This window comes from Acanthisitta chloris, unplaced genomic scaffold (assembly GCF_000695815.1).
Source record: "Acanthisitta chloris isolate BGI_N310 unplaced genomic scaffold, ASM69581v1 scaffold12531, whole genome shotgun sequence".
Taxonomy (NCBI): Eukaryota; Metazoa; Chordata; class Aves; order Passeriformes; family Acanthisittidae; genus Acanthisitta; species Acanthisitta chloris.
In genome coordinates, this window is record NW_008655511.1 from 13,928 (window position 1) to 26,797 (window position 12,870).

Below are 12,870 nucleotides of genomic sequence, written 5' to 3' on the forward strand. Positions count from 1 at the left end.
GAACCCGGCGACAGAGCGGCTCAAAATGGGAAAAGAACCAGAAAGTTTGGGGTCATCACCAGAACACCAGGCAGCAAGGACAGCAAGGAAAAGCTGGGCTCGGAACATGGGAACGGGCACTGCACCCCGATGGAGGTGGAGGTTGCTCAGCCAGAGACCTCTGAAGCAGAAAGCAATGGTGAAGAGCAGCACCAAAGCACCGGGGGACTGTACCAGTGCCGGCTGTCAGACGGTGGCATGCCAGATATCGGGGTCCATTCTGCCCAGGTACGTTTGCATTGTTTTTTCTAGGGAAGGAAACAGCAGGTGTGCAAGCGAATGAAGCAAATTTTTCAAACTGTTTCCCTGGTTTCAGTGCTCTGTTCTTGGACTGAGCCTCCACATAACAAGACAAGCTGTCAAGGCTACCAAGCTGTGGGATGGGGTCCAAAACAGGGGGCAAATTAAATATTAGTTGTGGGAAACCTCTGTCATACTTCCATCTGCAATGGAAGGAAAGGTCCTTATATCTCTGATCCATTAGAGGTGGCCTCAGTATTTCTTTTGTTTAGACAACTGATGACCCTACGACACTGGGGCAGGACGTGTCAGTGGAAGATGGTAATTTTGTCCTTTGGGGCTTCATGTTTAGCTCTGTCTGGACTTGATGTCACCTTATAGCTCATGTGAACGCTGGAATTGAAGCTTCCCTTTTTCATGCAGGAGACCACGGTGCATATATTTGTGTTACGAAACTTGTTTGGCCAGTGTTTGGGGACCACATGGAAGCAATTGTGCATTTTACGTAGAGTTAACGAGGCAGACTATTCGTTAATGCTTGGGACGACAGTGGGATTGGGGCTTTCCTAGCTTCTCTCGGAGTCCTAATGGAGATCTTGGGTTTTGTTGCCTGTCTAGAATTGCAGCGTTGCTGAATGGAGAAAAATAACCAAGGCTTGATCAGGTTTCAGTATGCATCTATCACCAGAAGCACTGTCTGCCAATCTTTCCAGAGGCACTGATAGTATAAACAGATGAACTCTGCTTTGTTGGGCTTGGGGCTTGCTGCAGCAGCTGGTTTTGGTTTTAAGACTTCAAAGCTGGTTAACAAAGCAGTGTGAGAGGACATCTCATCACTAAATTCTGTTGAGAAAAGCATGGGTTTAAACGTGTCTTCTGAATTAGTGCTCCTCAGCACTACTGCAGGGTGGTGGTGATGGTGGTTGTGAACTTGAAGTAATTAAATTTAAAGTACATTGTACGAGCTAAAAGCAATTAAAAACCCCTCTGGTTTTAAAGAAATGTAATTGCAAAAACTTGCTCTTTGCATCTGTGAGACAGGTTGGATTTTATGGTGCAACAGAAAGGGTAGGATGTTTATGTACTGTGTTTGCAAGTCTCGTAATTGTAGTCTCTGAAACAGAACATTAGAAAGTTAAAAATAAATAAATTAATCATTCGGTGTTTTGAAAGCTCTGGTCCATATAAAACTTCTTAAATCTGTTCTGAAGATGTCTAATTAAACACATGTTATAAATGAAGATGATCGGACTTTTTTTTAAGCGGAAAGCCAAAAATATGTGTAAAAAGAAATTCTTGATCCAGAGCCATCTCGTGCTAGTGTTACCTTGATGTTTTGAGTCATTCTGGTTTGAGCAGTAAATTGTTAAATTCAGAACATATATGTATCAATGTGAGCAATAAATAAATTTTTAATGCAAAGCACATACAAGATGGCTTTGTAAAATGTGAAAGCATAGTTGAGGCACTGGAAAAATTTAAGATCTGTAATCTGTTCAGCTGTGGTGTATTGGTTATGGAGCCTGTTGGGAGACACAGTCATTTTGTAAAATTGCTTCTTGCTTTTTTTTTTTTTTTTTTTTATTTTAGCCCCCCTTAATATTTTGCTTAGAAATATGACCTCTGTCTGTGTCAGTACTTACTACGTTTTCTTGACATCTGAATGAGGAGAAATATGAATATCTGGACCTTGAATAGCACTCCTGGCTCATCATTTGCTTTTTAAAGACATGAGGGCCTTATAGAAGCCCATCACTCTAGCATCTGTGGGCTAGCTGCTGTCAGAGCAACGACCCTTAATATTTTGCTTAGAAATATGACCTCTGTCTGTGTCAGTACTTACTACGTTTTCTTGACATCTGAATGAGGAGAAATATGAATATCTGGACCTTGAATAGCACTCCTGGCTCATCATTTGCTTTTTAAAGACATGAGGGCCTTATAGAAGCCCATCACTCTAGCATCTGTGGGCTAGCTGCTGTCAGAGCAACGAGTGCTTAATTCAGTTTCTTAATAAGTATTGTACAGGGACACTGAATAAAATCTTCAAAATTATTTGAGTCCTGTTTAAAAAAAAACAGGCAAAGAATAAAGACTCTTGGGAGCCTCAAATCTCACTTCCAGCTCCATTTTCAAAGCATGACCTGGAACTTGGGCATGTGAGATCCTGTCATGTCAGGAGCCTTTTGAAAACAGCATCCAGGACGTCGTGTCAGAAGTTGCAGCCTCCTTCCAGGCTTCAAAGTGTGAGCCAAACCTCTCGGAGCTGCAGGATGAGTTATCTCCTCCTGAGCAGGGACAGGGTGCATTGGCAGGGCACCATCTCTGTGGGGAAAGCAGCTCCATCCCCACTGTGCACCCCACACTCGGCAAGTCCTCTGCACGTTGACTAATTGAATATCCAGGGCTGTCAGCCCTGCACCTTTGGGGAGCACTATGTTCACTTTGAGGGGAGGAGGGCCAGCCTGCTGCAGACTGGAGGTTGGCTGCAGGTGGGAGGAAAGGCGTTGAGAAGCTGCTCGGTGACCCGCATGGATGTGAAAGGACTTTGCTGGTCCTCCGCACACCTCCATCCCTGTCTCACCCCAGGAGGCAGATTGGAGCATTACTGAACTTGGAATATGGAGTCCAGGAATATACATTCCTTTCTCCTTGTAGAAAGTTGTTTTGAAGTTGTAACCAAAGAGGGGAGAAGAGATTGGGTGGAATCTGTGTGTCTTTGGCCGCTGCTCTGCTGATCTCAGCAGCTAGCTCATAGCCAGTGCCCCTTCACCCCTGTATTTGGGGATGTGCTGGGAATGTTTTTAAGGCATCCACATGTCGTTTTGGTGCTCTTTGCTTTTTGTGTTTTCCTCTTCCACAAGTGTGGGGTTGTTCTCCCATTTTCTCAATGCATGCTGCTCATAACAGCAATGCTGGATCATGAAACGACAGGCAAGATGAATACTGTTTGTCAAGTGAACCTGCCAGGAGATTCCTGTGTTACTGGTTTGTGTGCATGTGCCAGTCCCCTTCTTTAGGCATGCTTTCATCTCTCAGATCTTGATCTGTCTCTCTTGTGCACTTGGCATCGCTGTCGCTGTATATAAACAAATCTGCCAGTCTGTTTGCTGGTATGTAACCCTGAGTAAATATTGTACCTGTCAATTAGCAGGCAGCATTTATTGTTTACAAGTGGTTAAGTTATGCTGCAGTATTTTTAGGATGAACCTAATGCCTTTTTAAAATGTGGTGATTCAAAGCAGCAAAGCTGTATCTGCCTAGCAGGAAGATCTCTAAGGTCTGGAAACCAGACCTGACTTTGGAGAGGACCCAGGCTGGCAGCAGTGGGAGTTGGGGACAGTGATTTTAAGACCAGGCACTCTCTGAGTTGGAGTAATGATCCATCACATCCTGGAAATATTGCGGAGCTTAAAAACAGAAATCAAAGTTTACTTCTTCTAGTCAGTGGCCTGACACAGGGTGGAGTTTGTAGGCTGGTAATTATACAGGCACAGATGAAAGTGCAGTATGGGGAGGGACTGATGGAGTCTGCTGGAAAAGGGAAACTCTGAGGTTTCCTCACGGTACACCTATTCTGTGGTTTCACTGTGTTCACTGGTAGGAAAAAAACCCTCAGTTTTGTTCTCATTTAACTCTGATGGTGCTTTTGGAAGATCTGTGGACTGCTTCTGTAGCCATTCAGCCCCTAGGAAGTGTCCAGAAGTGGCCAGATACTGCTGCTGTGGGCAGGGATCAAAAGTAGGACTGAGGTTTTCAAGGACCAGATTTAGGATATGAGGGGCAGGAGTCTGGTTGTCAAAGGCACTCTTGAACTGATCCAGGTTGGGCTGGCTTGACAAGAGGCTTTCATTGATGAAGCCAGAAGAAGCTTGGCTGAAGATGAGATGTCCCAGAGCAGGCTGGCCACCTTGCTGCTGCCAGCCCCAGCAGCATACTCTGAAAGCCCTTAAAACACCAACTGTTGAAAGCAGAAACCAGACACTTCCAGAGCATCCTTGAATCATTTTGCTTCTTTAGAAGTATCCAGATCAGTAAGGGCTTGAAATCCAGATCCAAATTTATCAATGACTGGTTGAAACTGTGTGAAGTATGTTGGGCAGAGTAAAAGTGCTTTAACAGTGAAGGGAGGCAGGTGAGAGGGGCTGGGGCTCTGCAGTTGTGTACTCCATTGGCAGAAATACACAGTTCAGGGTTTGCACCAGGTGTCCTGGCTGATGGTAGCACTGTGATAGGGGACTGTGGTAGGATGCCTTTCCAGGATGGAAACAAGTCAGCATCTGGTGGCCCTGCAAGCAGTGTCTGATGCTTCTGTGGAGTCAATGAACCATCTATTAACAAAAGGAGGGAGTGGGGAAAGGCAAGGGAATGTTAATACCTTGCCTCCCACAGTTTTTTGAGGAGGTCTGGGTTATAGCTGTGCTTCCAGATCTCAGCTCCCTGTTGATAACTCCATTACTCTGCAGTGGGTTGAAGCCACCAGAGCAGCGTGCTAGCCAGCTTTGCTCTTGCAGCCCAACTGAGCCCAGCTTACTTAGACCACAGCCCTCTCCAGACTCAGGGGCATGGTAACAGGTGCACACAGACATGCTTGTGCATAGAAGACCAGCCAGCCAGCACTTGATTTTGTGTTGCTGCAACTGCATGACACTTCCTCTTTTTATCAGGAGATATCTTCATTCTTTTAGACCCATTTTTTGCTTTCTTATTAAGATGGGTTGTCTCAGGAGGGGATGAATACTCCTGAATTGTGTTTTGCTTTGCAGTTAGGAAAGTCTGACAGCCTTCCTATAGCAGTACTTGCCAATTAGTGCTGGTAAATGCCAGCCTTACCGTGAATTTTGGTTAATGGCAGATGTTCCTTATCTTGCCAAGCAGAAGAGGAAGGCTAACAGCACATTACAGGCATCAAAACATGAGGCTTGAAATAATGCTTTAAGCATTTTATTATTTTATTATACTTGATGGGAAGAATAATTCTCATTCTTTTGCTGTACCAAAAAGAAAAAATGGCTGTAAGCAAGATATTCCAGTGAAGTTACTGAAGCTAAGTTTCCTTACATCAATTTTTTTGGCAACCTAAGCAGGTAGTTATTGTTTCATCAAGGTTTTAATGGGACTCTTATATGATGCATGTTTTAGATATAAATAACTCTGGTATTAGGTGTTAATATAAATACTTTGAGTCATATAAAGGCCTTTCTCAGAATCTTTCTCTTCTTAACATCATTTTATCTGTTGTGTTTTCTTCCGACTTTCATTAACACAAAACCTGGGGCTATCCACCGTCTTGAAGTTTTAATGTGCACTGTGATAAGCACGTCCTTCCTCTTTGTTGCCTGTTTGGGGTTGTAAACTCTCTTAGGGACAAGGACTGTCTTTTAATTGTAGCTGTACAACACTGACAAAACTTGCCCTTGCTTTTGCTTCGGGTTTTAGGAAGTGCTTTGATGTAACTAGTAATGAAATTGCAGTTAATATTTTTTCCTGCCAGTTATGTTCCACCTTGCCATAAAACAACAGTTGTCACAACGTTCTGAGGTTATGTCACTCGCTGCCAAATTTTTTCATCTGGCTTAAGATTCTGCCTGCTTTTCTGTGATTTAAATAATAGCCATGGCTGTGGTGGCTGTGGATTTTAATTTTGAGTAGCAATCTGTCCTCTTATCCCGTCTTTGTACTGAGTTTTCCAAGGGTGAAATGAAGGTTTGTATGTAGAGGCAGTCTGGTAATGGATAAGTTGTAATGTGTTAGTTTTTATGTGTCACCTTGAAACGAGGTCCTCACTCTTGAAACGAGGTCCTCACTCTTGAAAATGAGCTACCCCCAAGGGCAGCATAGGTATGCATGAGGTTATGTTGCAGAAGATCTCAGCCATACTCGGCTATCACAAACCATAGGTGAGAGCACCAGTATGAAAGCATTTCCCACCTACACAGAAAGTGGGTGGGGTTTTTTATTTTGCATGTAGCGCTAAAGATACAGCAAACCCACAACTAGAATGCGAAGGACTAGCTTTAGCTGAAATGGAAGTTCACACCGTTTTATGTTTTAATCATTAAGTGCAAATGTTTGAAACCAAGTGTATGTGCCTGAAAATAGAGTGTGCTGTTTGCTTAGGTGCTGTAATGTTTCAGGCATTAGTTGGAATTACAAAGCTACAAACACTTAATTTTTGAGGCAGGGTGCTGAAAGCACTGAGCAAACCCAAAAGATTTGTATTGCCAACAGATGTAATACTAGTCCTCATGAGAGACCCTGCTTTAGCTGACACTGGAGCATGGTGCCCTACTCTAGGCTGGGCTTTAATCTCCTGCAGGCTGCAAGGATGTTTTCTGACAAACTTCAGATTAACCAACCAACCATTTCCAATAGCCCAGCCAGAGAATGAGACTGGGTAAGGTGTGCAAGGGAGTGCAAACACCTGTGACCCTTAAAAATCCTGAGCTCCCCAGGGGCAGTTGCCAGGCTGAAACCCCCAGGGTCAGAGACAGCTGAGAAATCCTTTGGCTGATCTCGCAGTAAAGACGCAGTTGATGGCAAGAGTGGAGCAGCTTGGAGAGGTGCAATCCAGATGGTGATGGCTCAGGATGACAAATGATTTGAGCAGATTTTTGTAAGGAGTGATGGTATAGTTCAGGTGCTTGCAATAGCTGATAAAATGCTTAAAGCCCTTGCCAAGGAAATGATGTCAACAAGCAGTCTGTCTCGGGAGATGGATTCCTGGGGGACAGCCTGCTTGAAGTCTTGGAATTTTCATCCACTCTGCTGTGATGCTTTTTTGTGTATTTTAATTATGTGTTTGTGTTTGGGGGAGGGTATGTTTTTGATTTTGACTGTTCCCCAGGCTGTATGCCCTAGGACACTTTTCTTTCCATGGGGAAAGTACATTTCAGTGAAAGGATGCCAAGTGCCTGGCGGCTGTTTGACCAAACAAGGGGAATTGTGAGATCAGGGGTGGACACTTGAATGCAATCACAGTTGTGTTTGTGCTTCGGGCTCCTACTTAGCTGGAGGACATAGAAAGTTCATATTGTCAGTGCTGTGTGATTTGTACTATGGGCTGCTTGGGTTTGGGGTTTTTCCCCCTCTTTTAGGTGGTAAATCAACCAGACATAGAAGTCTAAGGCTTTGGTGGTTCAGTGCTAGGAAACTTTCATAGGCAGTAGAGATGGACAAAGAACTCCTGTCTTGGAATAATTTATTGATAAAGGAATTTAGATTGGCATTTTTCCTCCTGCTTTTGATATATCTTGGAGTTGTTTAGCTTGCTTGTGCAACAATGAAAACAAAACCCAGGGTAGTAGATGAAAGCAGGAGTCCTGCTGTCAGTTCAGCCTTAAAAATAACCTGACTAGGATCAGACAAAAAATATACTTATTATCCACTAATGAAATAATTGCTTTGTTAAGAATCTTGAAAAATCAGATTTTGACATGATTTTCTGGTACTGAGTCATTCACATTAATATCTGTGATGTGAAGAGTGATGACTTTTGACTGTATTTTGAGACTGCCGTATTCAAGCTACTTACCTGGTATATGATCATGCAAAGTAATTCCCCAGCTACTGATCTGTCTCCCCCACCTGCCTGCTGGAAAATGGGGATAGTAGGAGGAGGCATGATGTGACCCAAGGTGGGGCAGGCAGCTGGGAGTAGTTCTTTTAATTTCACCCACATCCGTGGAGGATGCTGGGCTGTGGTATGTACTGGCATGCCGTTCCAGCATTCTCCCTGTTCACGTAGGGGAGGATGCTGTGCTGGTTATTGCTTGAAGGCAGTTGCATATATACTGGTCTGAATGTTGTGCATTTCTGTTTGTGCTGGTTTTCAGCTGTATGTGATCAGCATGTTGGCTGCCGGCTGCTATGAAGCCTATTGAAGTAATTTTTTATAATGCATTCTCTTAAGTGTCACGTTTCCAAAGCTGCTTCATGACTGGTGAGGAAGATCTCACTGTTTGCTTCTGGTGCTCCTAATGGGGTAACCCTGTGAAGTTTGTAAGTGGGAACCGGTCCCTGCAGACAGACAGTAAGCATCCACGTTGAAATGCTGCAGGAGGGAGACAACCCGCAGGCTGCTTTCGGATCTGTGGCAGTCAGTGTGTGCGTACAGACCTGTCATGGTTATTGCTATTCTCATCAGGGCCTATCTCTGTTTTTATTTTTAAATTGTTACATATTTACATCAGGTTCATCTGAATTGCCGCTGTGACAGAAAGTGCTTTTTCCTAGACAAGTATTTTACATTTTCCATTTTACTGTCTGGCTTTTTAACTACTTACTGCATTTCTGTTTTCCATTTGTTTACACCTTGCTCCTGCCAAGCTTGTCTTTAATAAAAGATTTCAAAGCAATTTTTTCTTTTGTATGTATAGACTTGAAGCTTCTTGAACACGGCACAGTCAAAATCAGTCAAACCCCTTTAAACTCCCCTGCAATTAGCTAGTGAAGGAGAAGGGGGGGAAAGAACGGCTCCAATGTCTTTCATTTATTTATTTATTTATTTATTTTCCTTGACACTCAGAGGAAAAACGTTCCTTTTTGTTTTATTAATGATGTGCTTATGAAATGGAGTGTTTGATGGTGTGCACTCGGAGCAGGCAGAAGGCAAGCTTCCCCACGTTGTGCTGGCAGCGTGCTTGCTTTCTGATCTGTAGCAAGCTAGTTTATTCCAGATGTAGGCTCACTCTGAACAGAGGCTGCCTGATGTACAATGGCTTCACGGTGGAGAAAAATGGCCTGCAGGGACCCACTAGAAGCTGCCAGCTGTATTCTCTATTCTCACTTGTGGTCTGTTACATAAGATGACCCTTTTTTGTTTTTTGTCTTCTCCTTGCAGTTAATCCAAGTAGAATACTCATACTGTCTTTAAAAACATAATTATTTGTAACTTAGGCACTTTGAAGTTGATTGGCTTCAAGTGGAAAAATCTGGTCCAAAGGGCTGCCGACTTGAAAGAGCCAAGTTGGGAGGAATGTTGAGTCACCTGAGAGTGATGTAACTTCAGAGAACAAAAATTTAGCCATTAGCCCAGCTGCAGCCTGACTTGACCATTTGTGTTTCTGCTTGCTCTGTGAGGGAAGTCAAAAAATGCAAGTCTGGATGGGATTTTAAAAGATGACCCAATCTCATCTCCTCCTCCGAGGCTGACTTTGACAAATGTTGGTTCATCATGTCCATGAAATCCTGTGCTGGGAGGAATCTACAGTCCCTCCGTGTAGGCAGGGCTTCTGCTGCTCCGGGCTTGCACACAAAGTCCATGGGGTGGATCTGAGTGAAGTTAAGGTTTGCTCCCAGGAGATGGGGAGCAAGTCTCTACAGGACAATTTTGGCTTCTTACTCCTTTGACAATCTCAGAGCAAGCATGGGTGTCTTTCTGAGTGTGTCCATCTTGTCCAAATCTCAGGTGAATTGCATGAAATTTTCTGTATTGTCGTATAGAAGTATTCATCCCATGTTGTGTAGTAAGCCTGTTCTCAGGTGCTGCTCTCTGTGCTTGTGATCTGCCTTTGGTTAAGGGATATAGCTTAGTCCTCCTGAAGTGACCAGGGCAGCAGGAGCTGGTGGTGCCTCACTCTCTGTCCTTGACAAGGATCTCCGCAGTTTCAGATACCTGGCTGGACCAGCCTCAGCACATGTATGTTTTGTGCACCGAATGGTGTCAGTGCACACTTGCAGATTTATTGTGTCACTGGTGAGCAAAGCTGGGGTGGGAGGTGGTGCTATTCTGAGTCATTTATAAATGAAGCTGTGAGAATGATTCTGAGAGGATGGAAAAGTTCAGACGTTAATAGAAATATGGAGCTGACAGCAGCCAAGCAGCAACCAGAATCATGCAGCCGATCAAAGGAGACCTGTCAGCAGTTAAATTTGTCCTCTGGGCAGGGATTATGCAGGCTCCAAGGGCAGTGACATCAGACCTGCAAACTGCCAAATCTAGCTACACTTGGAGTTTTCTTTGAGTATTTCAGGTCTCTGGAGTGGAGCGAATGGTGAATGCACCAGAATCCTGGCCCTCATTTAAAGACTAGGTGAGCTCGTAGTCTCTTTGTTAATGAAGGAAAGCCTGAAAATCTGATACTTTTAAAATATTTCAAAATTAAACACATGCATCACTACCTTTTTTAAAGAAAAAATTTTAAAGCATTTAGGCTTTGTGTTGTTGCACCTGTGAGTCTCCAATAACTCAAGAAAACTGGTTTTAAGTAAAATTTAAATGCATTTACAGATCCTTGGAATTGGCACAGAGCTTTACTGTTAAGGTTTTCCTGTGATGGATGCACAGAAGGTGCACATTCAGAACAGCAGCATTTTTAGCTGGCTGTTGAGTCCCGTGCTGCTCTGTGCAAAAGAGATAGCAGCTTCATGGGAGGGAAAGGGTGTTCTGCTGGACATCCTCTTTCTCCAGAGGCCTCAGGCACAGGCTAGCAGTCTGCTCTTTAATACTTAGCATTCAAAATCTTGGAGTGACATCCCTCAGAGGTACATGTGTATTGGTGGGGGGTGTTTGCTTTATGGCACGTGGTTAAATGAAGAGCTATGAATGTTTTATGAAGACAGGGGAAAGAACAGTGAGGGGTTCTGATTTCCAGTCGGCACCGAGTTGTTTATTCTCAGTGAAATGCCTGCAGCTGACCGTTGGGGACTCAAGGGACAGCCTGTTCGTATATGGGAATTGGTGACAGTAGGATTTGAAAATGAGTGAAGGAAATACGTGTTTGGATATGTGCCAGGTGGTTCTGGTGTCTTTATTGTGGATGTGTTGTTCTGCCCCTGTTTGGACTGAGGAGTGCTTTGCTCTGCAAGTGCTTTTGATTCTAGCGGGTGTTCAAGGGGTGTAAGATGGTGCTCGCATCAAGAGAAGCAGAGTCTTGCAATTCGCTATTGTTAAGTGCTATGTAAATGAATAGTTAAGAGTGGGTCAGTTAAGAAAAAAATTAGGATTTTTTTTTTCTTAATAAGATGTGTGATAGTGAGGAGTGCTGAGGAATGCAAGCCAGGCACTGCATGCTGTGGGTCTTGGTGTCACTTGCATTCCAAAAAGCTTTTGCAAATCATTAAAGGCAATTATATGACTAAATTGTTAAACTTTATTGGAGGGTCTGCTTCCAAAGTGGGTTTAACAATGGGACACTTGGCATCTCGTGAGGAGAAAAGATAGTCATCGTTTCAGCTTGGGCTTGGTTGGGGGATGCGGAGAGACTCTATTTTTCTGTTATACTGTCTTCGTTATGGGTGCAAGGTACTTCATAGTAATAAAACCTCTCTGGAGCATTTTCATGCTGTAGCTTAAGTAGATAAATATAGTTGACTCTTGCCCCTGCATTTAACATGGTGTCTCATGTATCACTTAGTTTATTTTAAAGTATTCTCTGTCTTGACACGTCCTGTTATTCCGTGGGAGACTGAGCTTTTATCAAGGCACTGAAGATCCCAGTTAAACCTGTTGGGAAATTGCCCATGTAGAAGGCTTTCAAGTTAACAAATTACCCACAGGTGTAGATGTTTTCAGGCCCAAACTTTTGGGTAACCTCTTAAAAAAACCTGGTTTGTTTGTCCTGTTTCTCCTACTTGTGGTCTAAGGACTGTGATACATTATTATTGTTATCTATACATCTGTTCATGTAAACATTCCCACTACTAATGTTAGTATTGATGATTATTAATTACTCTTATTATTTTCATTCACTTGTTAAGATATTGTTATAGATACTGACCTCTTTGTTCTTACATCTAAAAACTCGTATGAATTTAAAAGTTTCAGTGATCGGGTGAAAAAAATAATCACATTTTCTTCACTTAATAAAGGCTCTAATAAACAAAGTTGGCCTAAAATCTGTAGGTTACTGCCACAACCCTTGGGTTTGCCGATATATTTAGCAGTTCTCCTTCTCAGAAACAAGGAGCAATTTGTGCATGCTCTTCACGGTTTGCCATGAAATTTTAATCATCTTTGCTACTTGGGCGTTTGCGTACTGTGAGAACGTTACTTGTGTGCATAACACACCCAGTCAGAAATAGCTGACCCAGTGCCTGGTGACTACAACACGTGGCTTAAAAATTGCCTCCAAATTGTGCATTTTGCTGTTTTGCAGGCTTGAAAACTTCCAAGGGTTTTTCATGATTCTGTAATCCTGGCTCTTCGCCTCTCTGAGACAATTGCCTTACATGTCTTGCTTGCTTGTTCGTCCCTTTCCTTTTTAGCTCTGCTGATATCCCTCACACTTGTTTCCTTGTGCCTGGTCCTGCCAGTAGGACTCATGGGTTTTGTTTTGCATTTTGTACTGCTCTGGAGTATGTAAACTGCTTTTTGGATAAATATTTATAATAATTAAAAATAACCAAAACCAATAAAGGTGTCCTGAACATTGCTTATTATCTTTCTTTTACTGAGTAGTTATTCTCTGCAGTGGGTAAATTTGTTATTTACAATCTGCACAACAGCTGACCAGTAAGAAGTATTTCACTGGCAGCTGATAGTTTGAAGTATTTTCCTTCCTATGTCTCAAATCCAGCAAACTCCTCCGGAATGGGGAATGCTGCTGTGTGATGCCAGTCTGGTCCTTGCTGCAATAGCAACTGCACTAC

General features: G+C 43.2%; 1 protein-coding gene across 1 annotated transcript in view; it reads left to right on the top strand.

Annotated features, from left to right (window-relative positions):
* Positions 1 to 108: 108 nt before the first annotated feature.
* LOC103811005 (PDZ domain-containing protein 2-like) overlaps positions 109 to 12,870 on the top strand; it is a 16,326-nt gene continuing 3,564 nt past the window's right edge. Inside the window, exon 1 of the mRNA XM_009083942.1 lies at positions 109 to 267. Coding sequence (XP_009082190.1) covers positions 130 to 267 — 138 coding nt within the window. The 5' untranslated portion in view covers positions 109 to 129. The remainder of the gene's footprint in view (positions 268 to 12,870) is intronic.